This window comes from Cyrtonyx montezumae, unplaced genomic scaffold, assembly GCF_038088225.1.
Source record: "Cyrtonyx montezumae isolate F1298 unplaced genomic scaffold, pur_monq_1.0 scaffold_3, whole genome shotgun sequence".
Taxonomy (NCBI): Eukaryota; Metazoa; Chordata; class Aves; order Galliformes; family Odontophoridae; genus Cyrtonyx; species Cyrtonyx montezumae.
Window position 1 is genome coordinate 49,568,183 of NW_027072034.1, and position 27,724 is coordinate 49,595,906.

Below are 27,724 nucleotides of genomic sequence, written 5' to 3' on the forward strand. Positions count from 1 at the left end.
AGTTTAGCTTTTCTTATTTTTTCATAAACCTCATGAGTTATATACTTTATTTTTCTTCATGAATATATAAACTATTCATGTAGCTCAGTTGTTAAGGATACTGTTTATGTTTCAGTTTGTTTCACAAGCCTTATACAAGATTTATATAGCACACAACTTTGCTGATCATAAACAAAGTCATCTTGCCATGGAACTTAAAAAATACTCAATTCAATCTGCGCCCAAGTAGTTACTATAAGAGACCATTGCTCATATAGATCCCTCTAAAAGTCATTTGTATGAGCTGCCAGACTTGAAAAGAACTAGGAAACAAACAAGATCTAAAATCTTTTCATTTGTCTTGGAATAGAAGCAGTATCAGAATCAACACCACAAAGAGCTTAACTGAAGTCAACTGGTTTTGTTTAATCCTTTTCTCATGTAGTGATAAAGAGCAAGACAGGCCCTGTATTTTAGGGCATGTAAATATTTTTTTAGGGCTGTGTGTGTATCAAACTGGTAAAAGAGAATTCAAACCAGGAGCACACTACTTGAATATTAAAATGTTACAGTTGCAGTGGTCTTCTCTGTCTTTGACTGTTTTGTCATCTAGTTGCCACTGTAAGGGCAGGAAGAAATTTGAGGCTGATCCCATTGCTTTTGTTTATAAAACTGTTTAAAAGACTGCAGTGCAAGATCACACTGACATTTTCTGTAAGTCTGTCCTTTAACATGTAATAAGCAACAAGTGGTGGTGGTCCTCTCAAGAGGTATTAACATACTTATACAAAAGAATCCATTTATGGCACTCTGGCAGGAGCAAAGATGGTCATTTTGGCATTAAGACCTCATGCAAGCCAGGAATGTAGGGAGGGCAAAACAAAATTCCTGGTGAGTGAAATTCTGTAGGCCTGTACAACAGAGAATCTCCTGATCAAAGTGGTCCTGAACGTGTGGTTTCATTTTTCTGTTAACAAGACCACTTTTAATGAAACACACGGATACTGTATCAGATACTCGTTTAAGACAACAACAGCAACAGCCATCATGTTCAACACTCCTCATTTCTTTCAGATGATCTGATGTCCCGTAGGTGGAACAAACTTAACAGACTATACAGACAGACCATGCTTCAGCATGTGATTCAAAATATGAATTCTAAATCTGTCACACAAAGAAACTGATACTGCCATAATATTAGGCTGGTATGTCACTCAGTGGTTTTAACTATATATACTATTCAGTTCTTTTGTATTTCAGGAGTGCATTAGTATCTATGATGAGAGTACTTTGATTATTAGGACTTATTTCTTGGACACTGTTGGGCAAAGCCACTGCGTTTAAGAAAATTGTCAGATAAAAGGAGGAATATATACACCTTCTCTGAAGTCACAGGAGTAGTGCAAATGTCCAATCACATTCAGCTAGAAATGAGTATATAATGAAAACCCCAACACCTGGCTGCATCTGTTCTCCTCCCCTATTTACCCTGTTGTTGATCACGGGAGACTCACAAGCCTAAAGTATTTTAGAAATATTCCTGGAAAAAATATTCTTCCCATCTGTCATAGTTTCAGCTGGGACAAAATTGTTCTCTTCACATTGTTTGGTTTGATGCTATGTTTTGGTTCTAGGAGAAAAGCAATACTGATAACACACCGAAGTTTATAGTTGCTGCTGAGCAGTGCTGTACTGAGCCAAGGCGATTCTCAGCAAAGAGCCTTAGGAGTTAGGAGGAAACAGAGTTTGGACAGATGACTTAAAACTCACCAAAGGAGCATTCCATACCATATGACATTGTTCTGAAGGAGTTTTGAGGAGTGTGGGAGCTCATCCGGCTCTCTTCCTCTCACTGGGAGGCTATCTGGGCATCAGTAAGGGGATGGTGAGCAATTGCTTGTGCAGCACTTGTTATATACATCCATATATATATAGTCGTAACTATTATCATTTTCCTTTTCTCTTATCTAAGTAAATAATGAGTTCTACTTTCTTCCCTACAGTTCTCTTCCCTGTGCCACTGGGAAGTGGGGGAAGTGAGCAAGTGACTGTGTGGTGCCAAGCCATCTTCTGGGTTAAACTGTGATCCCATCTTTACTTCCTCAGTGCCTCTTCCTTTCCCAATATGCATCATTGAAACTCTTGCATAAAAAGTCATATTTTTTATTTGCACAATAATAAAAAAAATGATGAGCACTGGGTATTTATTAACTTTGTTACTGCTTTATCTGCTTATCTACTGCATTTTTTTTTCACAGGAAGTGCTGTGCTTCCTGTGCAATAAAGTAATTTACTGCATTACATTGTCATTTTATGAAAATGAAAAATGTTAAAAAAATATATAACGTAATTTGGGAAGAAAAAAAAAAAAACCTCAGAAGGAAGGATTTGGTGTGAAAGTTAATGTTTTATTTGTATGCTCAAATCAGTAGCGTTGTTTTTTTAATTAAATGTGGTAAACATAAAACAATGCCAAAAGCATACACTGAAAGAAGAGGCCAAATTTGTCACAGAATTCAAGATTTATGGGAACGGTTCAGCAGATAAAATCTGATCTTCAGTCAGTCTTTACGATAACCAAGTCACATTAAGCAGTTAATTTATGATTATATTATTCATGTATATATCCTTAGTAGCCTTATATGGATCTTTATGTGTAATTGTCCTCAGTTTGACCTGCTTGATTGAGGGTATAATCAGGCTTGTTCACACGGTGAGGCAGAATGTTCTTGTAGAGCCACTGTGGAATCCAGGGTATTTTAAGATTTTGTGATTTTAAGTGATGCCTTTGTGAATGAAAGATAATCTGATAGTAACTGAAACATCATATTTATTAGGAATACAAATAATTTACTTCTTATAAAAGATATTGCCAAATATTTCTTTCAAAAAAGGAAAAAAATATCTAGTGGCATATCTGAATATGTATGTTCAGGCTGCACATACTTAGTTTTATTGCATTCTGTTATATACTGTTGCTACAGAGGAGTGTCTTATGGTCATTTGCTTCAGCAAAGAGTGGGCAAAAGAGGGAAAAAAAGACAAATAAAGGCTTAAAAAAGTCAGCAGGAAAGTAAATATAAATGAGAAAAGGAAACAAGTGGAGCATTTTTCTGAACAGTACTATGATTCTATCTTCCAGGGATGTGCCAGCCATCTTTTCGTCTTCAGAAAATAAGTTTTACTTCAACAAAATATCTAGACAAGAAATGTTCTAAAATACAGATAACTCAAAACGACCAAGCAAGACAACCATTCTAGTGACCTTATTTCCTTTCAGGAATTGTCCTGCCTTTCCAGACAATAAATTATTTCTGAGTTGTAGACAGCTTCCTGTCCTGTCTACCTCTATGAAATGAAGTCTATTTGTAATCAGCACAGTTTCCATAGAAGAATCTGATAAATTTGTGAGTAGACACAAACACAGATCTTTGGAATTATTATTATTATTATTATTATTATTAAACTTGTTTGCTTTGATGCTATTTAATATTTTTTTTACCCAGGATTAGTCATATTTTGACGTACAATTCAGATTAAGCTTTTCTTCATTAGTTACATGAAACTCTATCAAGTGGCCAGTCTTCTCAAATAACTAAGTTTGTATACAGTAAAAGTATATACTTTGTGATCTAAACATCTGAAGTTGAAGATGAAGCTTAGAAAGAAAAATAGAAATAAAGAAAAGATTTGATGATTGCTGGAAGACAGTAGGTCAACTTTCTAAACTAAGCAAGAATTGCAGAAGCTCTGTGCTGCCTATGAATACCGATATCTACAGACAGTATAAAATTGAAATGCAGAGGGGCAGCTGAAATCTCCTCATCTTTGTTTTGGTTCACATGGCTTAATTGCCAGGAAATAAGTTGAACCTCAGTCAGCAAGGGCCAACTGCACATCTTTTCTCAAATGTTTAGCCAGCAGGTCCAGAGAAGTATTCCTACACAAATATTTAGCACCTATGAGAGCACTCTTGGAATGTTCTTTCAAAGTTTTGGTTCCTCAGTGTAGAAAAAGACATATACTGAATTGAGTCCAGAACATAGGAGATTAAATACTTGAAGTGGTGAATTCTTTATCCCTGGAGGCATTTCAAGCTTCAATGGATGGAACTACTGACGGTCTGATCTACTGAGTTTATTTTCAGCAAGAGTTTAAACCACTCCAGAATGTCTTTTCAGCCTACATACTCCTGTGAATCTAATATATCAGCTATATATCTAATTATTTTCAACATTTCTTTCATGAAATTCTTTGTTGAACACTTGAGTATCACAAGTTATAGGAAAATTCTCTTGGGCATAAATTATGTAATAATTTCATACTGTTTTTCAAGTGTAATTTATTTATATATTGCTAATATTAATGATTTTATTCCAATTCATTTAATAGTAGGATCTTAAGTACAGGACCATAAAAGCAATGTCTTTCCTTGCTTCAATTTGAAAAATTTGAAAAAATTACTGTTTTCTAGCCTCATTTGTTACATTCAGATGAACTTAACCAATTATGTCTTTAATACAATGAAAATTTTTTTTGAAGACTCTCAAAACAGATTTAGAACAACAGTGACTCAGAAAATGCTATCTGATAAATGGTAATTGAGTTGAGAGTGATGGAACTGTAAAACTAAATTTAAATTCAAAGTGGATGATTTTTTTTTTAAATGGCAATGTGCTGATAAATTCTGAGTCTTGATGGAGAAGTTAAGATTGGGAATGACTAACTTTGTAGTTTAAGAAAAAATGCAATTTGGATCATTTTCCCTTCCACCTACTTCAGTTCAAAAGGCAAAAAAAATAAAAAGGAGAGAGAGAGATAGGGAGATCAGTGTAAAGAAAAGTAACAACCCAGAGTTGTTTAAAAATCTTTGGTAACTGTGCGCTTTCTTTGAAATCTTAAACACAGAATGATTTCCTGTGGAAAATAGAAAAATGAACTGAAAGAGTGTTTCTGTGGCCCAAATCCATGTATTTTCCCTGAAGAAATATTTTGGTTCATCCTTTGCTCTGATGGATCAGCACGTAAGATTTTGCCCCATCACTGGCGGGGTTAAAGGCCCTGAGTGACCTGATTTGGTGTTTGATTTAGTGATTGGCAATATGGCAGGGGGGAACTAGATGATCTTTAAGATCCCTTCTAACCCACGGCATTCTATGATTCTATGATATCAGTTGGGTAGGTTTATGCATTGGTCAAATAAGAAAAATATCTATGAAACAGCAAAATACGCGTTAACAATGGATTCATTCTGTACTTGTTGCATGCAGTGTTAGTATTAAAGGGCATTAGAGATTTAATCAAAGAGTAAAATGAGTGTAGTAAAGAGAAAGCCGCTCAACCTCTCCCACAATTCAACTGACAGGAGATGAGTGTGTTTAGTAGATTAAACCTACACACGTGAATGTGTGTCAGTAAGAAAAGAAGTAGTGATTTGACAAGTTTGAGGGAAAAAATATTATACAGTTATATCAAAATGTCAAAAGTACTTTAAATCTCTGACAGCCTGTAATCTATGTTAAAGACTGAAATGTGAATTAATGTTGAAAAGCTAAATACCAAAATGTTCCAGGGAGCTAAAAATTTGAGATTTCCCATGAACACTTACTAGTCTTTTAAAGAAAAAAAAAAAAAAAGAATGTTCTTTTCATATATCATGCACTTGTCTTTCAGAGATCAGTGGAACAGACTTACTAACAGTAGTTTTTAGTGCTATGAAAGTAGCAATAATCAATTTGCTATTAATTAAGTATGTATAAGGTGATGAATCTAGTTAATAGCTGCACTGTTCAGCAGCATGTTTTGAACATGCTTCGCAAAGTTCCTATTAGCACCTTCAAAATGTTTTTGACCAGGACAAAACTCTTATTCTACAATTTACATCATTCTACCATAATTAATTCAGAGTAAATTAAAAGGGAAAAGGGAAGTGATTTTAGTAGGAGTCTCAACATTACACCACTGCATCTGTCCCTTGTATTTTAAAAATAAACCCCTTTTTATTTTAGTCCACCTTCAAATCTTAGATTACTTATTTATTTCAATGATAGTTACTCTATTTGGTAGGAATGTATTTAAATATTATAATAAGCAATAAAACATTGCATTAAAGCACATCTGTAAAAACACAGAATTGTAAGATGTTGCTGTAGGGTTTTTGAGAGAGTTTGAAGATATATATATATATATATATATATATTTAAGAAATGTCTCCAGTACCTCAGAATATGAAATACTCTAATTTTGGTGCTATGTTTACTCTGTAAGTAAAAGCATTTACAGCTGCTTAAAGCATTAACATTAATTAAGGCATGAACAAACAAAGAGAAAGCATTTCTGAACCAATGTATTGAGTTTTATTCTTCACATTAATTGTCAGAAAACTATATATGTGAATTTCTTTCTTTTCTAGCGCCACTAACAGATAAACCACCAAAGCTTTTACACCCATTGGAAAGTAAGCTAACAATTCAGGAGACCCAGTTAGGTAAGTAGTAAACACATAATTTCTTAATAAATTGTATGAAGATAATTGATGTGTTAATATGGGAATGTGATAATACAATGTCATTAGTACTTTCATTGAAAATACATTAAACATTCTGTGTTGACATGCAGAGGTGTATCATATAACATCTATAAGGGTGTTTTTCCCCGGAAAAAAAAATGGTAGAAAATAAGCCTGAGTACTAAAGTCTTGAATACTACTACATTTTTTTACCGTTTTTTCCATTACCAAAAGTCAGTTGTTATGTTCATGACTGAGCATTTCTTTCTAAAGATTCCCTTTCTTGTATACTTAAATATATCCACTATATATTAAAAGCTCAGTGGGATTTTGTCATTTGAATTCTGCTTACAAGACTGACTTGGTAATTACTTGTGGAATTGCAAAGATAGTCTGTATTTATACATTCTGGTTTTTTTTTAGATTTATACTGATCTAAAATTGTTCAGCAAACAGTGACAAGTTAACGTAATTGAGTGATAATTTCAAATTTACAGATATTTATATGAGTACTGACAGAGAGAAATTAATGTATGAAGAAAACATTTTTTTCACTTTTTCCAAACTAGTGGATGGTGGGTATATTTTGTCACTTTGATCTCTTACTGCCATACATGTAATTAAGTTTCCAAAATGAATTACTATAGCTTACAGAATATAGAAATTCTTCTTCTTTGTGGACTAACAGGTGGCAACTTCTAAGAAATCAGCACTCATCAATAGGTTAAATTGGACTTATAATGTACTGTCAGAATGGTATCCTGTTGATAGATCTTTGAGCACGTTAACTGAAGACACAAAGAGAAACAATATGCTGGTTCTTTTAATCCCATAAAAATAATTTAAAAAATAGAAAGAGATAAAATAAAGGAAAGAAAACCAAACTCAGGACATTCTGCAGTACAACATCAGGAGAAATAGATAAATAGATAGATAGATAGATAGATAGATAGATAGATAGATAGATAGATAGATAGATAGATAGATAGATAGATAGACAGACAGATAGATATTAAAAAAAAAACAAACAAACACAGAATCCTTGCAAATGAGTTTGGAGAGTTAACAACAGAAAATTTTATGGCGCTTAGCAGCCTATAGCTAATAGTGGCCATGATATAACTCATCTCTGTTTCAGTATTAATAAAATGTTACTTTATAATTCAAGCTATTCAAATAATGTTCTGAGGTTCTATATACATATTTTCTGAAAGTATTATGCAGTAAAGTGGTTATAGTCCCTAATAAAGCTAATTTTTTTGGTGTCTGAAGACATAATTTCTGTGTTTGATGACTCTTAGTGATTTTTTTTTCCATTCACCTACAATTCTAGGAATTGGAAAGGAAAGTGACTTACCAGTTATTTTTCTGACTGATGTTGGTTGCTGAGATATTTTTAATGAAAAAAAAAAGATATCCTTTTTGAGCTTTGTCAGTGTTTCACCTAATGTACTTAGTGAAATTAATTCAGTAAGAGCGTAACTATTAATGGCTAGCTAGAAGCTTTTTACCTATGATTTTAAATATTAATAATACCTTTTATTTCTCATAGTTCTAAGAAACAGAATAAATTATTTGAGAAGTGGTTATGGAAAAGACACTTTTCAGACATCTAAATGGATGTTGATGAATGTGAAAGGGTTAACTTGAAAATGTCACTTTCAGACACAAGATGGAAAGACTGACAATAATAAATATGAAACAAAAGTATTTAACCTTATATTATATATATATGTATATATATATTAATTTGTTGTTTAAAAGTCTGTGAAAAGTTGTGTGAGAGCTAGAGCAAGTGAAAAAAAAAAAAAAAAAGATTATTCTCAAATATTGTTCCACTTACAGATTTAATGCTTTGATCCTTCTGGGTAATGTTTGAAAGCGCTATGTTTCACTTTCATTGTGGTAAGCTATCATTAGTTTCGGTGGGCCTATTTACACCCTGTAAAAAATGAAAAATATTTTATTACTGGAATAATGTTAGCTAAACCTTAGAAAATTATCTCAGACAGCAGCCTCCCACCCATCTAATGCCTGGGCTAATCATAACTTGGATACCAATCTAGACAGTGACAGAAAACAATAGTCCTCTACAATCTGTTTAGGATGGTGTATTTGACTTGTATTTGAAAAATAAACAAATTGATGGAAAGAGTGGCATGGAAATAGAAGAGCAAGAAGGCAGGAGCCTGAGGTATTCTGGGATTTCATGCTTCAGGTCACCAGCTGATGCAGTCCTCTCTGCTCACATTTCAGTGCTTCTTATCTCACAGTCCTCCACACTGAGTGGAAATGAAGGCAAGGCACATGTCAGTATGTGTCCTTGGGCTGCACATTATGTACGGAGATGCCTGTGATTCTATGGGCACCCAAGGTGTACTGAAACATCAACAGTAATAGTTCACCTCAAAATCCTCCAGGGCTGGCAGGGCTTTTGAGAATGGTTCTGGACACTTGAGAAAACTCTCAGTAACCTTGGTGCTTTTGTTGTTAGAATAGCTTTTGGAGTTCAATTCTTAAATCAAGGAATTGTGTAAATTCTAATGGGAATACTGGATCTATCTGATTTGTTTGTCTCCAGCACTGCAGGCACCTGGAATTTATTGCTGAGATATATTTCTCTCTTCTATATACCAGCAATTAAAATAAATGTCATGCAAATACAGAGCTGTTATTGTATTGCATGGCAGACAGTATCAGACCACAAGTTGACTAGACATAAAGAAGGAGTTTCTCTGAGTGACTAATGAAGCATTGTGATGTTTGGCTTGAAGCAAGACAGAGGTGGAGAATCAGCAGCCCTCAAGTTTTGAACTCACAGGCTCCCATGGTTTAAATGTAATCTAATTGGTCAGTTATGGAAAATGTGTCCCACTATTCACCTGGTATTTGGAAGTTTATTAAACATGGCTACAGTGCAATAAGCAACCTTAGAGAAATGCAGGAATCTTGAGACCTTCTTTGAAATGTCTTTATCACACTGAACAGTAATCAGAAAATCCCTGAATAGAAGCATGGCTTAGAAATTGAAGGAGAAATTATTTCTCAAAGGCTTTTCTTAAAAGACAGCACAAGGCAGCTAAAGCACGAGGCAGATAAATCCTTGATGAGGAAAGAAAGATTCATTCCAAACTTGTCCTGCTCTACATTTAATGTTTTTTGTTTGTATCCTCACTTCCAGTTTCATGATCGATCACTTACTGCTGTTGCAAGGGTAAAAATACTGTTTTCTTTTTAAGCTTTTCTCCTGACAAGGAGTTCCTAAGTAGCTGTGGTGACTTCAGTATAAATTTCTACTCTGGAAACAGTGACTACTGAGTTGAATATAGTCTTTAAAAGGACACAGCCTTGCAAGAATCTTGGAGCTATAAGGAGATGAGGTGTGTTCCCATTCAGCTCTGGACCATTCTGTGGGCTGGAAGCATCAGCACCAGCTGGGGAGTGGGGAAAAGCAGGAAATGAAGGGGAGATAAAGGGAGACAAGGCACAAGTAATGAAGAGCCACATGCAGGCCTAATGAGCTGCATTCCATGATATTTCCTCTCTCACTCTCAACACACTACAAAAATCAGCAAGCAAAGCCACACTAACATTAGAAAAAAAATCTAATAATAATAAAAACAAGAACCTCTTAGTTCAAACTTGAGTAGAAATGACATTTTTCTAATTGACATTATTTCTTATATATGAAAATCCTAAAATATCTTGTAATTATATTTTTTAAATTCTGGATTTATGTAGGTGATATATATATTTTTAGCAGAAATACATATATGATGCATATTTATTTAACAGCTATGTTCTGTTTTTCTGTATTGATAAATTTTTAGGCTTTTTAATTTCACCAGACTTTCAGGCAATGTTATTTTTCCCACCAGCACAGTAAAACATATTTTCTCTCTCAAAGAAACTAACAGTATATTGTTAGTCTTACTGTAGAAAATCTCATTCTGTTATCCAGTTGGTCCACAAATATGGACCAGAAGGAGACAGGTGTGTTACCATAACATAATTCAATGGATCAGAATTTAAAAAGAACAACAAATACAAATAAGCAAACAAAAAACCCACAATACATGTGCACAAAACTCAGAAACTCAGTAGTGATCTTAAGCAGCTCACAAAATTGGTTAGCCTGTGTCTTCCCTATTTTTAAGTGTATTTTCTGATTCCACACAAACCTCTAATTTGAAATGTCAAAATTCACCTAGAAAAATAAAGTAATTGTTAAATTATTTTCGTCTAGACTCGTTAGAGAAAAAAGAAAAGGAATAAAGATTCTCAGAACCATATGAATGGGTCTGAAACATAGACAGGTACCTAAGCACTTTGTGATCTGAATGAAATGTGCTTTCAAGAATTTCATTAAACGCCAAAGTTTATTCTTGTTACTAAGTCTACAGTGAATGTGGTTTTGTTGTTGTTGTTATTGTAGTAGTTGTTTTGGTGGTTTTTCTTATTTGATTTTAGGGCATTATTTCCATAAAATAAAATTGAACACTCTCTAGTGAATAGGGCTTGCATCTCTCTGTCCTGAACATGTTATTGATAAAAGTCATTATACTGGCTTTTTATGTGTTCCTTCTAAAATAAGAATATGAAAAAAGTACCAGAAGGAGCTGAGACTACTTCAGGAAGAGTAGGATACTATGTCATTTATAGCAACATATTTTCATAAAAATATTCCATACAAATTATTCTTATTAATGATAAAAAGCACTCCTTAGCTAGCCTAATTAGTAGCTGTATAAATAAATTACCTAAAGTGATGTGAAATAACCAGCAGTATGTATCTTCTTTCTGGATAATAATTAATAAGTAAGAATGCCTAAAATTATTGTTAACTATCCACAATTAATCTAACTGCCATACTGATTACATGAAACGTACAAGATCTTTAGGGATGTTAGGGATTGTTACATTGATCTATTTAATTGGTCCAGTGTTCTTAACACTAAAGTAATCTGTTTTTGAGGAAGATAGACTCAACATTTTCCCAGTGCTTCCACGTGGCTGCATGATCTTCTAACTGGAACATGTCTGTGGAAAGGAGGCCCTGGGACAGACACTAGCCCAGCAAAAATCAAAGAAAATGGGGCCAACTCCCAGCCACCTCACCAGTCCCCTGCACAGGAAGGAGCCATATTCTGATTTGTATCTCAGCCCAGCTGCTGAGTCTTAGTGCTGTGAGTCAGATCTTCAAAGCCTTGTGCTCAGGTTCCTTCACAGTGACATGAGCACATTTACATCAAGAGGGTGATATCTCCATTCTCTTTAAATACCCATCTGTGTAATTTCTGCTGAAATATGGGAAGATAAGAGTTTAGGAATAAATTATAGCTAGGCCATGGGCAGGGCTGCCATCCACAAAATCAGTCTGCCCAGACCGCATCCAACCTGGCCTTGAGCACCTCCAGGGATGAGGCACCCACAGCTTCTCTCGGGAGCCTGTGCCACAGCCTGACTACCCTAAATATTACAAGGCAGCTTTGTTTAAACTTTTCTACTAAGTTTCAGTTTAATATAATTATTCAGTCAAATAGTGGATCTCCTGCCCCAATCATAACGGAACTGGGACAAACCAGCCTGTAAACCATTGTCAGTGTAAAAAGTTTTGATGAGACTCACTTGTGAAGTTGTTAATTTAACTGAAGACTGGTTCATGAAAGCTCATGTGTTTGACATATAGTGTAGAAGGATGAAAAATAAGTGTGTTTTCAGCATCTTAATTTAAAAAAAAAAAGTATTAATTTTTATCTTCAAAGACAGACATTGAAATTTAGAATAACCATGTAGGAGAATAATCAGTGGCAATCAGGTGAAGTCATGACAGTCCTCTCTGGTGACTGGAAAAAAAGGCAACATCACACCCATTTTTAAGAAGAGTAAAAAGGATGACTCCAGGAACTACCATCCTATCAGTCTCACCTCTGTGACAAGAAAGATCATGGAGCAAGTCCTCCTGGAAGCTATGCTAAGGCACATGGAAGATAGGGAGGTGATATGGGAGAACCAGCATGGCTTTACCAAGGGCAAATCCTGCTTGACCAAGTTAGTGGCATTTTCTAATAGTGTCGCTGCATCAATGGACAAGAGAAGAGACACTGATGTCATCCATCTGGATTTCAGTAAGGCTTTTGATACAGTTCCCCAAAACATACTTCTCTCCAAATTGGAAACAAAGATTTGGATTTGAGTTGTAGACCATTCAATGGTCGAAGAACTGGCTGCAGGATCCAGCCCAGAGAGTGGTGGTCAATGGCTCAGTGTCTGGATGGAGATCAGTAATGAGTGGAGTCCCACAGTGGTCAATGATGGGACCAATATACTTTAATATCTACATCAATGACATTGACAGTGGGGTCCAAGTGCACTCTTGGCAAGTTTGCTGTCTACACTAAGCAAATGCTGTCAACTCAGCAGAGGGACAGGATGCCATCCAGAGGGACCTACATAGACTTTAGCAGTGGGTCCAGGTGAACCTCATTAGGTTCAACAAATCCAAATGCAAGGTCTTGCCCTTGAGTCAAGGCAACCCTCACTACTAATACAAGCAGGAAGATGAAAGGATGTAAAAACACCTCGGAATACTGATGGATACAAAGATGAACATGAGCCAGCAGAGTGCCTTCACAGCTAAGAAAGCTAGCCACATCATGCACTGCATCAAAAGAAGCACAGCCAGCAGTTTGAGGGAGGTGATCCTGCCACTCAACTCTGCACTGGTGAGATCTCATCTGGAGTGCTGCATCCAGATGTGGAGTTCTCGGTACAGGAAACACATGGATTTTTTTGGAGCATGTCAGAGGAGGGTGACAAAAATGATCCAAGGTTTGGAACAGCTCATAAGAGCTGGGGCTGTTCAGCCTGGAGAAGAGAAGGCTCCAAGGCAACCTGATAGTAACCTTTCAGTATCTAAAGGGGAGCTACAGGAAATAAGTGGACAGACCTATCTATCTTGGTTGATGGTGATGGAACAAGAGGAAATGGCTTCAAGCTTAAAGATGGTAGATTTAGATTACATATAAGGAAAATATCTTTTACAGTGCAGGTGGTGAGGCACTGGAACAGGTTGCCCAGAGGTGTGATGGGTGACCCATCAATGGAGACTTTCAAGGTAAGGCTGGATAAGACTCTGGGCAACCTGATGTAGCTGTGATGTCCCTGATAATTTCAGGGAATTGGACTAAATGATCGTTAAAGGTCCCTTCTGACTCTAAGGATTCTATGAACCTATGATTCTTTGATAATGTACAATAAATTTTTACTTAACTCTTACTCAGGCAGATATTTAAATATTAATCTTATTGACTTCTTTTTATAAATCATAGTATGTTGATACCTCAACTGCTTTAAGCCTTGCTTTTCTAGTCTCAATGAGGAGTGTATCAGGGAAGGTGAAGTGTCAGAAATACCAGCAATGACAGAGAGGGGTTTTTTTGAGACAATTTAAGTAAATATAATAACTGTATGAGTTATGATTTTTATTTTTACTTTTTATTAAAGTGTTCAAGTTATATTATTCAGAGAGACTCTTCCATAAGTATAGCCCTTGAGTTTCATCAGACACAAACTGATCAAAATGTCATATATGTGGTTTTACACATTCTACTGAAAAAAAACAACTTTCATATATTTCTTGGAATTTTCAGTTGAGCATTGTGTTTCTAAATGGAGAAATGTAGCAGACAAATATGTTTACAAAGTAAATGAATTGACTGAAAACTTTCAAAGGTATTGACTAAGATGAAAAGTAGAATCTAGAGAAGAAAAAAACGCAGACACTACATGTTAATAAGTGAGATTACAATCACTGGGATCTGTTTTTTTGTTTTGTTTTGTTTTGTTTTGTTTTGCAGTTTGTGTGTGTGTTTAATTTTATTAGTTAATTTTATTAGATATGTTTGCAGTTACAGCTCAGTGAGAACACATCAGCTAATTCTCCTTCCAATCTTTTTCCTTATTTAATCACACCCTTAAAAGGTTATAAATAAGATAATTAGAAAAATCGTATTAATGCATTTACAGTATTTATATTCTTTCTTTCTCCATGTGTGTACATTAGAGTATATACATATACATACAAGTATATCCACAGCAGGATATAACATCAAAACTGAGAATATCGTATATACAAAATACAATATACCAAGATACACAATCTAGAAATCAAACAGTGTCACAGAAAGAAAGAATTGTAGGGGCTGGAAGGAACCTCTGGAGATCATGGAGTCCAACCCCCTGCCACAGCAGCTCCCTAGCCCAGGTTGCACAGGTAGGCGTCCAGGCGGGTCTGGAACGTCTCCAGAGAAGGAGACTCCACCACCTCTCTGTGCAGCTGTGCCACTGCTCCGTCACTGCACTGGGAAGAAGTTCCCACACACATTTTGCAGAACTTCCTATACTTTATTTTGGGGCCATTTCCCCTCATCCTATTGCCACACACTGCTGAGAAGAGTCCAGCCTCATCCTTTTGCCTCCCACACCTTAGATATTTATAGACATGGATCAGATCCCCTCTGAGTCTTCTTTTCTGAAGGCTGAGCAGACCCAGGTCTCTCAGCCTTTCCTCATGAGGGAAGTGTTCCAGGTCCTTTAGCAACCTTGTGGCCCTCTGCTGGACTATTTCCCAGTCATTTTTGTACCGGGGAACCCAGAACTGGACAAAGTACTCCAGGTGAGGCCCTACCAGGGCAGAGTCAAGGGAGAGAATCACCTCCCCTGACCTGCTGACCACTCTCTTTTTAATGCACCCCAGGAGGCCGTATACTATATGTTATTGGTGCCCTTTGCATTTTAGTCTTAAAAAGATTGTAGTTGCATACATTTCAAACACCAGGAATCATATTGTTCACCAGATTTTTGGTTTGAAGCTGCGCTTTGTGTTTCTAAATTTGCATGTAGACACTTAATTGTATCTGATGTTAAAAGTAACACCAGTGTCTCCTTTCAGATAGAAAAATAAAATATCACTTAATGGTACTTAACAAAAAACATACAAATATTGGACAGTAAATATCAAGATCAGTGATTAATATTTTGTCCTAAGTACTTATGATTTATAACTAACATTAATGAACTTTTCCAGAATATTCTGCTGCAGAGATAACAGATCCCTTTTGAGCAACAACAATTTTCACATATAGAGCTGATCTCATTAAGTATGTCTGTGGGCTAACGGTGGAACTACAAACACTAGCATATTTTTTTCTCTCAGGATTTAGTCTGCTTTCCAGTTACAATCTTTCCAATATTATTGGTGAAGTCAGCATATGCTCATGTAGTCCAAATTAGGAGTGTTTTTTCAAGAAGCTGCACTGAAAATTGTTTTGCTTCATTTTTGTCTTAGATGTAATGTGTATTAAATTTTGTGCAGTACACAGGTTTTATTCTGGATTAAAAATACATCTAAATTAGCATAATTTCATAATATCAGGATTTGGGAAATGTAGTAACACTGAGAGATTCAGGGGCTTAAGTGTTTGTAATAAATTCTTACAGTTTAGAGCATAATTCTAAACTAGAACTGTCCTGTTTTTACATCATCTTATCCTTCTGCCGATGGTAGAATTCTGACAATGGATTAATTAGTTACTTTTTTGTTCACACACAAGAACATATAATAGAAGATTTATTAAGTGCTTAGTTTTTGTGCTGATGTGAAAATACACGAAGATCTAAAAATAAACTGGAGTGAAACAATTGTTTAAATGAACATAGAAGTAGCTCTTGGGAACTGTGGAGCTGGAAAGTTAAAACAAAGAAAGCATACAAGTTCAGTAAAATCAGGATTTGAATGTACTCCCCTGGATCTAATTTTTCATAAGGCATGTAGGGAATGTCTGCCTTGGACTACACTACAGTAAATGTTACCTTCAAGTTTATCAGCCAATTCAGCTATTTGATGTATCGTTTATATAGAAATATTACTAATACTACAAATATTCTCAACTAGTTTATATTAATGGAAAATATGTGTAGGAAATGCAATATTAGAAAAATGCCATAATTATCAAGAAATTAAACACATCAAGTCATAATTTGTATTCACAACAGAATTTAGTTCAGTTAACTCATATGAAGAGCATTAAGAAAAAATTATAGCAAGCAAAATGACAAATGACCTCTTTTTACACTAATCTAATGAACAGATTTCAAATGCAAATCTAGAGACCCATGTGTTTTGTTTCTCATCTCTTCTAGGCAATTCATTTGATGCAATAAATGCTTGTGTTTTGAATATTTGAATAGTTAAAACAGGTTCTGATTTTTTGTACGATTTCTTAAAGTTTGGGTAGTGCTTTTAGGCAAAATTAATATCATAGGAGAACTAGCTTCTTCTCACTGGCTTTATACTTTTTATAATACCATTAACACCTACAGGTTTATTATAGCATGTTGCAGAGAGTTTGATTAGTTTTGTAGTCCATATTTTTTAATCTCTTGATACATTTTTTTTAACCAGAATATTCATCTCAATCCAGTAATAATATTTTTTGATGAACAATATTTTCAACTTCTAATATGGAGATACCATTGTAATGTAAAGAGGGATGAGTTACAAGTAGAGCAACCAGTGTTGTGCAAGTGGAACCTTTCTTCTTTTCTTTTCTCGAGTGGTAATTTATATCAAAGCAGATTTTTATAAATATTTAAAATACAATACCCAAAATAATATTTTTTTTGTTTCTCAATGCTTTGTAAAATTCAGGCATTTTAAAAACTTGTGTGTACTGGTACCTCTTGCCATGTGAGTACTAAAATCCATAGGACTATTCTTTGTAGAACAAAAAAAAAAAGTTTTACAAGGTTTACAACTTTTTAAAAGTTTTACAGAGTTTTAAGTTTATATAAATAAATTTACAAGAGCAAAGACCAAGACTGAAATTATTTGGAATTACTACTGAGGAATGAACAATCTTCAGTTTATCTAAGCTGTTGTCAAATTTACCCACTGTAATAAGTATATTTGCTAGTGCGTTACCAACAATAACAGTTCAAACTGAGCTTAAACCAAAAATTAAAACGGGAATTAAGATGTAGGGAGCCTGCTTTGGCAGGGGGTTGGACTAGATGATCTCTAGAGGTCCCTTCCAACCCCTATGATTCTGTGATTCTGTGTGATTCAGTGATGTTATTTTAGTGTTTACTGGAGGGCTATAAAGAATAGCTTAGATTATTTGAAAGACTTTTCTGCAAGCATTGCTACCTGTCACAATTCCCTGCCTGCCAGCTGAGTTGAATGAATACTGCTTTTTTTTTTTCAGAGACATTTTGTTTGAGGAGTTCCTTATATCAGTCTGTCCTTAAAGTAAGGAGGACAGGATCAGTTGAAAATAAAGGCTCATTCTGAGGACAGTCTAAGACAGCATTAAGAGCAAAAGGACTGTACAAGCTTCTACTTTTATAGAGGAGTCTATAGAGGAAGCAATTTTTTTCTGCTCCTCTATAGAATCAAAATATGAAAAGATGCTTAGAGTCAGATGCACAAAATTATTCAGAAGCATAACTTCTGTTGCTCTCGATACGTTTGATTTTCTGCTGTTTATGTATTACGAAGAGTGTTATCTTTGCTCAGCTAGAGACTTCTGACTTGAAAAGGTTCTTGAATTTGTGGAGCCTCTTGAGGGCATACAATTTTACCTGGAAAGGTTAGCCAATAATGATGTGATGTTTCATGATTGCTTTAATGCAGTATAAATCTGCGCAGCTCTGACATCTGCCCCCTGGCACTCTCCTCTTCTTTAAGCCAGCTTCAGCATTCATGCTCAGAAGGGTTCATGAGATGGTTGAGGAATAATACAAGAAGAAAGGAAAACAGTTTAAGCTAAGTGACTCACTACGCTATTGGTGATGTGAGTGCAACAAACTTTAATGCCAATATATGGTGGGGGAGGGACGGCCATGGAGTGAAGTGGCAAGTAAACAGCATAAAGGTTATTTGGCTCTAACCAGTGAAACACCAGTCTGAGTCAATACAGAAAGTTTCCCACAGCAGCAATACATACAGGGTCACTAGATAGAGAGAGGCACCATTATGACATAAATCATACTGTCAGAGTGGATCTGCTCTACAGCTACCTGCATCTTCTTCTAAAAGTGGCTTTGGGTTGCACTTCAGTGCATTGATGATTCACTCTGTTCACTGTATAGTTCACCCTTTTTGCTTAGACATCTGGAATGACATACTTGAAGTTGGAGTGTGTGAGCATCTTCCTTTATGATACCTATGTACCACAGGTTAATGCTTTCAACAGTATATAAAACAAACCTTTCAAAAACATTTTATATTTATTAATTTTATAGCCAGAAATGTGACAGATACAGTGTACCATAGAAATGTATAGCCCAGATTTTCTACTGTGCTTCTATTTTTGACTGTTAAATTAATGAAAATGCAACTCCATAGTTGAAGATGTGTTAATGGTGTATCATGACCAAATAGAACAGGTAATTATATCACTAATCATTGTTTTGTTGACCTTCAAAGTTACGTATGATTCATACTGTTACTTAATTGGCTATTTGATATCCAGTTACAGAAACTTGAGAACATAGAATTCATTTTACTATGATAAAAGAAGAAATTTTGTTAGGCATATCAACTCTTTAATTATACTTTTTTAAAATTTTGTTTGTTATTTTTTCTTCAAATCTTTTGTACTCATTTATATGAGTAAAGAAGATAGTTCTTGTTTTTCATTTGAAGTATACATAATAAATAGTGATGCTGAGAACAATGTAATAAAGATTTTTGAAGGGTTGACTGTATTCATAGAGCTCATCAAACTTAAAAGACTTTTGGTTTTAGTAGATTATATTTTTACTGGTAAATTATCAATCTTTTAAAATTGTAATGGCAGAAGATTTATTTTTCAGACTTTTTTAGTCATTCCACTTACTGATATGACAAAAATAATCTTGGGATTGTTCCTGCCTCTGATATCTTGCTTTGTTACAGGAAAAAAAGCCATGCCAGTTTTGATACAATCTACACATGTAAAGTTATTGACTCTACTTTATCTATGCAATACACTGAAAAGTTATTGTATGTTTAAACTTAAGATTAAGATTAAGGTGTCTTATTTTTACTTTAGTCTGTCTCCATGTAATAAAGAATCATAAGTGGAAATGTTTCTAAATAATTTTAAAATAAAATGAGTTTATTTTTGAAACACATTCTTTTTTTCATTGCAATGAACTAAATAGTGAACTACTGTGATCTATATCTATTTGCGCCAAACTACCAAATCATCACTTTCTCTGCAAATATATTCAAGCATCCTTCTTCCCAACTTCATTTTGCTTAAGTTTTTTGGGTTTTTTTTTTTTTTTGTTTTGTTTTGTTTTATTTTGTTTTTTGTTTTTTGTGGGTTTTTTTTTTTGCTTTTTTATGTAATAGAAAGTAGAGTTTCGCTATGAATGAAGTAGATAAAAAGAAAAGACTGTATCAAGAGAAGTCAGAATCTCCCAGACGTTGAGTGTCCTCTCCTTTGAGTTTTGCTCATCATTTAGAAGTGTTATGATTGCAAGAAAATGTCAGTGATCCAGCTACCACACACCATGCAGTCTTCCTGCCTTATCTCCTATTTTGTTTTGTGGCAATCTGTTAACAAGTGTGGGAGTGAATCAACTCCTCTGAGCTGTCATAATATCCCATGGCATAAAATGCAATTCATCAGGTTTTCTGTCCTAAATTCACCATGCTTTCAGAATTACTCTAATGGATTAAGATAACTTTGCAGGCACTTGACAGTCACACTGCAGGGAGGTTATTCTGATATTTCAGTGCTGAGTTTGTGTGTGGAGGCAACTCCAAACCTGCACAATAGAGGAACCTCCACTGGATTGAGAACATGGTTTAGATAAAGGCTGTATTAATGTGGAAGTTGTTGGTTGTTTTACCCTCCAGATGGAAAGTTGTGTTTTAGGGTTGAAATGAGTCTGACTCTTCTTGGAAATAATAAATAAATAAATAAATAAAACCACGGTATTCAGTACAGTATTCAGCATGTCTGAGCTTTTCAAGGAGTTGTCTAAATCATCAGAACAATAGAGGCTTCAGACAGGTGGACAGAGAGTAGGTTAAAACTGACAAAGACTACAGGCTAATTTAATATGGAAGCAGAAGGAGCTTGGCTACTAAAGTACTATCATGGTTTTATAATTTTTGTTACTGGTATTTCACATCATAATATCATGTAGAGCATTGGGAGCTAGGGTTAATGCTTCAGTTCCATGGATCATCAATAGTTCTGGATATACGCATCTCAGAAGTGAAGGACTATGTACCCCAGAGGACTTTATGTTACTTTGCATTTTTCTGTTTTCCGCTTTGAGGGAAAGATAAAAACCATTCACATGTCACTAGACACAGGCTCTTTCCTTTTTCAGTCAACCCAGCAGCAGGTGCTCCCTAGTTCCCTAGCCTTTAGCATTAATTTAAGGCCTTTGGTTTTTGGATACACTCTCTCTCTCTCACTCTTATTTTCTTTGATTTATTGGCTTCAATTCCAAATGTATTCTATTATATTGTTATTTTGCTTTCTGATATCAAATTTAGTAAATTAGCTTTCCTCCTCAGATTGTTGTCACTGTTTTGTTTTTAGGCCCATCTCCCTTTTCCTTTTTCCCTTTTCCCCTTCCCCTTTCCCAGGATGTGGGTCCATGGGTCCCCTCACCCCAGTCATGGAACTGGGCTGAACCAGCCCATAAAGCATTGACAACTACTAACAGTAGTAGTTAGCTAGTATGAGATTCTTCAATAATCTTGGTCCCTGGTAGATTTAGATAAGACAAATTTTTGAATGGAACTGATTCCATTTCAGTTTAAGTCTGATGTACATGTAACAACTTTACTGCCTTAACCCACAGACATAAAGAAAGGCTGCCAGTAGTAGTTGAAATGCAGGACTTCACTGGTTAGGCATAACTGAAGTTAGCAAGTGTAGTGTATTTATAATTAATGGTTTTTCTCAAGTCACTTAATTTGGATGTCAAGATCAGCTGAACCCCTGTAATAGATCAGCAGGAGCAAGTATGGAAATGTGTATTTAATGCATTGTAAATACAAGGAACAATATTGCTAAAATTTAATATAACCTGATATTATTTGCTTTTCAAATGAGTAACAATATGCATCATCTGTTACTGTGTGTCAATGTTCTGCCGGACAGTTTGACCCAGTACCGTGACAGTTGAGGCAGGGGACCCACAGGCCCACACCCTGGAGAAGGAGAAGGGGGAAAGGGAAAAAGGGAGAAGGGAGATGGGCCTAGGAACAAAACAGTGGCAACGATCTGAGGAGGAAAGCTAATTTACTAAATAAGATATCAGAAAGCAAAATAACACAATATAATACAATATAATTGGAATTGAGGCTAATGAATCAAATAAAATGAGCAAGAGTGTCTGATAAACCAAAGGCCTTACGCTAACACTGAAGGCAGACGGCTGCAACAAACACCCACTGCTGAGCTCGGTCCCGAAGGGAAGAGGGACCATCCCGTGACCACAGACAGTTTTTATTTTTCCCTCTGGGTGGAAACATATAAAAATACAAAGCATCACACAGTCCTCTGGGGAATGTAGTTCTTCTTCTCTTCTGAGACAGGCATATCCATAATTATTGATGATCCACAGAGCTGGAGCATTAACTCTTTAACTCCCAACACACCACATGATGTCATGATGTGGAATATCAACAACACAACAAAAACCACAGAACCATGACACTGTGACAGCAAATTCTTTGCCAATCCTTAAACTGCGATAACACTTTTTTGAGGTAGAAAAAATATGGAATCTGCACTTATTTATGTTTCTAATATCTATTTTGTCTATTCAGAATCTATACAACTCCTTCATGATTATTAGTGATAAATTAATGATAATTTCTAGAAATTACTGTCTGAAACATTTCAACTTAAAGTGCTGCATTTCAGATATATGCACAGTGCTGGATACATCAAATGTTATACTCTTCTTTGAAATCTAAAAATATTTTTCATATTCATGCCTGTTACCTGCTAGTAGTATACCTATATATATCAACTGAATTTCCAGGAAATTCCATTCTCCTTCCCCTTCCCCTTCCCCTTCCCGTTCCCCTTCCTCTTCCCCTTCCCCTTCCCTTTCCTTTTATGTTCAATAAAGGGAGGGCATTTATGTGCATTTTTATGACCTCCATATACTGAATGATAATTTATGTGTCATATTTGAAGGGTATATTTCAATAAATGAAACATTTAAAATTTACTTTGTCCCTGCACAGCATTTCTTACAAAGGTAAATATGTATGTGTACAAGTACATCATTTTCTAAGTATAACATGAGACTATATTCAAATAAACTTCAGGGCTTACTTTCAAAGTTATTTGAAAAATAATCAACTTAATCATCTAAAATTATTACCAGCAGTTTTTGTAAATCATATTTTGAAGCACTCGTATAGACTCAGCTAGGTCAGAAGACAAAAGTGACAAAACCTGAACAGAGCTAAATCCAATTTTTCTTTTAGTTACAATTTTACAGTTCAAGATAGAGGAAATGTAAAAGCATACAGCTTTAATAATGAAAAACCAATTTGTTACGTATCATCAGTTTTATTCCCTAATAAACTCTATTGGTAAAAATATTGTAGAATGATGCATTCTTATAAAGCCAGCAGTCTCTCTTTAAATGTAGCTATTTAAATGGTGGAAGTTTGATTCCAGTACGGACACATTGCCTGTGTAGATTACAGACACAAGCAGGACCGGATTATAGTAATTATAGATAATGCAAGCTGAGAGGAAAACACATACCTATCAACACCTAAAAAATCCTATGTTGTTTTACTCGTAGATGAAAATTCACATCCTATATCATTGTCCTTATGGTAGTAGAAGAAGCCATAAAAGTGTTTTATGAGACAAGGAGAAGTTGAGTTTTATCTATTGACTGTTTTCTGATAAATAATAATGAAAAAAGTAAATAAATTACTGTTAAATTTGAAGGTTACAACAGGAGCTTACTCTGACCAAAGACAGCAAAGAAAAAGTTTTTCAATGAGATTAATTTTTCATTATGCTTTTGTGCTACCGAGGCATACTTACTTAGAGCATCAATCCAAGTAATTTTTATTTTTCTTGAAGCAAAGAAAGGGAGCAAAGAAGGAAGGAAGAGAGGGAGGGAATGAAAGAATGAAAAGGAAATCAGTTAATCATGATTCAAGACCATCAAATCAGTGTATCATAAGATGAAAAAAAGATGAACTGAAATTAGGTGGCTTGAGGGAGAATCTTTAAAATGTAACTGAAGGAAATTTTTTGATATATTGTTAGCTTTTTTCGAATAGTCATAGATTCATAGGGGTTGGAAGGGACCTCTAGAGATCATTGAGTCCAACCCCCTGCCAAAGCAGGTTCCCTACACCAGGTCGCACAGGTAGGTGTCCAGGCGGGTCTTGAATATCTCCAGAGAAGGAGATTCCACCACCCCCCTGTGCAGCTGTGCCAGTGCTCCGTCACCCTCACCGTAAAGAAGTTCTTGTGCACATTCGTGCAGAACTTCCTGTGCTGCAGTTTCTGTCCATTCCCCCTTGTCCTGTCTCCACACACTGCTGAAAAGAGTTTGGCCTCACCACTTTGTCCCCCACACCTCAGATATTTATAAACCTGGATCAGGTCAACTCTCATTCTTCTTTTCTCAAGGCTAAAGAGACCCAGTTCTCTTAGCCTTTCTTCATAGGGGAGATCCTTCAGGCCCTTCACCATCTTTGTGGCCCTCTGCTGGACTCGGTCCAAGAGTCTGTTTTATACTGGGGAGCCCAGAACTGGACACAGTACTCCAGATGAGGCCTCACTAGGGCAGAGTAGAGGGGGGAGGATCACCCCCCTTGAGGTGATAATCATGTCTAGTACTGGGTGAAAAAGAATCTGCAAAATCCTGATTCGTTAATTAGAATCTGAAATTTAATTAAAAGATATTTTTATTAAAAATTCATAACATTTATCTGTTTTGTAAAGCTTCACTTTTTACTAACATATTTCTTAGAGTAATTAAAGTACAGTGATGTGGAAGTCAAACAAATGATATATTTTTATAGATGTTGCACCAAAAAGTAATTTTATGAGCTTCTCCCATGATTCTCTTTAGCCAATCAACTTCAGAAGTCTTTACAGTTTAAAGCCTTTCCAGTTACATAACACTAATAGAGATTCAAAATTTTGCATTTCTTTGTCTATAGATGATTAAATTATTAAATGACATGATTGATTCTGTATTGGAAATAAAATATAACTGAGTCTTTAAAAAGCTAAAGCAAGCACTCTCCACTTCTTAATATATCTACATGTAAAATGTCCATTCTTTCTTTTGCAGTCTTCCTTCTCTAGATGGTTGTACACTTTTGTCTTTGGTAATCTTCATTGCAGCTGAAAATAGTGAGATTTACAAGCAATATTGCTGGCTTATATATCCTTAAAAAAAAAAAAAGGACAAAGTTACTAAATTTCCCTCCAGTTCTGTTTCTTAAATTTCTTATTTAAAATAGCTGTCTTCCTCTATTTAAATTATGTATATCAACCCTTATCAGAAATATTTTTTCTTTTGTAATGAACAGTTATGCTAATTTTCTGTCCTGGGTTACTACTATTTCCTTAGAGTTGTTTTCGTCTTATGAGAAACAGCTGAGAGAACAGGGATTGTTCAGTCTGGAGAAGATGAGGCTCAGGGGAGATCTTATCTTTCTGAAAGGAGGTTGTAGCTAGGTGGAGATTGTCCTCTTTTCCCAGATAAAAGTGAAAGAACAAGAAGTAATGGCACCAGGGAAGGAAAAATAGGAAAAATTTATTCTCAGAGAGAGTGGTGACACATAGGAACAGGCTGCTCAAGGAGGTTACTTTGTCATGTCCCTGAAGGTATTCAAGAAACGTTTAAATATGGCAGTTAGGGACATGGCTTAGTGGGCACAGTGGAGATGGGCTGACTATTGCAATAGATGATCTTAGTGGTCTTTCCCAACCTCAGTGACTATGATTCTGTGATTCTAGCTGCATTTGATTATCTGAGATTCAAACATTCTGGCTTTTCTAGAGCTAGAATGCTTACCAGTGATGAAGAGGTCTGCAGTTGCCCATGTAAAAGACAAGTATTGAGTTTCTCATAAGTCCTTGGGACATATACTTCTCACTTTGAGTAAAGAAAGAAAGATATACCAGAAAAAGCACATTTTGGAAAAGCAAAACCTTCTTAGCTAGTAGTTAATGTAGTGAAAAAGGCTTCCTTTCTTATAGATTTTCACCTGTGCTTTTGAGAGTAGAAGACAATTTTTCCTTCCCCAGGAGCCTCCATAAAAGCCACGGAAGATTCACTGAAAAAGACGCAGTTATTTATATTGAAGCATGTTCATCTTCCCACATGTTCACTTGAATTCAGAGAGAACATAAAATATCCTCTAACACTCACTCAGACAGAACATTACATAAACAATTCACATGGCATAAATAGCTAAGGCAGATATTTATTTCCGAATAGATTTATTTGTGATTGCAAGACAGATCAAACTGTAACTGGAATTATTAAAGCTTCTTTGATTTACAGTCAACATATATTTTCCATACATTTTGTTAGAAGCAAAAAGTGCAAACTTTCAGAATAGATACACTATTCTGTATACACTATTCTCATGTATATAGTATTGCTCTAGACACTATACAGACTGTCTAGAGCAATGCCTGACTACTGATGTCTAGTCACAGTGGCTGCTATCACAACAGTAATTATTGTTTTGCCCTTTCTGTGGAAATATATTTATATTCCAGTTATTACTCCTCATTCCCTTCTTCTCCACCATGCTGACCTCAGCATGAGCCTATAAATGTGTCAGTCCAGTAAAGGGCACTGTATTGTCCTTCCTTCAATGACCTCTACTCAGTCAAGAGCAGAAAGAAAGGCAAAGAAGAAAAATGCATTCTATACAGTATAAATATATCTGAAAATAAATAAAAAGTCCCCGCACATTCTATTCGGTACCCTTCTGATTTGGAAGCATTTAACAGCTGCCAGACACCTCAAAAGACTCTAAAATTATAGGATCAATCAGTGATTTTTTGTAGCATTCATTTAATATTTCTGGCTACTGAAAACTCTGTAAGGATTCCTTGCACTAAGATTCAAAAATATCCTGCATAGTACAGCTGCCATTTGCAATTTCATCAGCTTTGCAAAGAATCAGACCATATTTTAGGGAACATCCACCATCTATCTCCACTGCCATTTTAAATGGGAAATAAAAAGTAAAGAAAATATTTTGTATTCATGAACGCAGTAAAAACTGTAATAATTTCATATTTCAATAGGGTATTTGTTTGTGCTGTCCTCCTCACTGATCCCAAACGATCATTATTTGAATGCAAAAGCTTATTCATATTTCAGCAATACAGAGAATATGTTCCCATCTCCATCACTACCTTTCTTCTGCCATGATCTAAACTGATGCAAAATGTTAAAATGCACGCCGTCAGATTCAGTGTACCTGCTTTCTTTTTGTTGGACCACTTTGTACCAGCAATATAGTTTCTGTGGCTTAATGAGCTATGCATGCGTGAGCTTATGAGACATCAAACACAAACTTCCTCATTAGCAGTTTACGTAGTTACGGAAAGAATCATTGTGTGGAAATGTTTAATGAAACATGAAAGAGCTTTTTACATGCTCCCAGCATCTTTTGCTCTATTCTATATTTATGGCAGTTTTTTTTCACTGTGAGTGCTTCTTGTATTCTTTATCTCTGTTATCAGATATTGGTTTTTATCAACACGTACACTATTTCAAATTGAAATCTTTCTTTGACTGGTGTTGTGCTTGAATTTCAATTAAAGCCAAAGCTTTGGAAAAAACTTTAAAGGTATTTGAGGTATGCTTAAAAGATCTCTAACCAAACAGCTGGCTCTGAGAAAGCAGAAATGATATGTATGATAATTAGTGTAAGAAATAAGAAGATTCTGAGACTAGATGTAATGGGCATAGTTCAGAGAGCAGAATGAAAAACCAAGTCTATTCAAAACCAAAGGTTCAGGCATCAGATAGTAAGGTTGTAGAAAGCACACAAAGCCTCTGCTAAGGGAAAAGATCCTTGCAGCGGCTGGACAGAAAACAAGCAAAGATTGGGAAGAGCAAAAGGAGAAAGGGATCATGGAGTACAACACAACCACAGCCCATTATGGAGAATATCATTTGTGTGTTCCTCATCAT

At 35.4% G+C, this 27,724-nt stretch overlaps 1 protein-coding gene across 2 annotated transcripts in view; it reads left to right on the plus strand.

The window, feature by feature from the left end:
- IL1RAPL1 (interleukin 1 receptor accessory protein like 1) overlaps nucleotides 1–27,724 on the plus strand; it is a 583,898-nt gene that overhangs the window by 402,944 nt on the left and 153,230 nt on the right. The window contains exon 5 of one of the 2 annotated variants that reach the window (XM_065741550.1): nucleotides 6,392–6,466. In XM_065741550.1, the coding sequence (XP_065597622.1) occupies nucleotides 6,392–6,466 (75 nt within the window). Of the gene's footprint in view, nucleotides 1–6,391; nucleotides 6,471–27,724 lie in introns of both variants that reach the window. The other variant, XM_065741549.1, reaches the window with a different exon arrangement.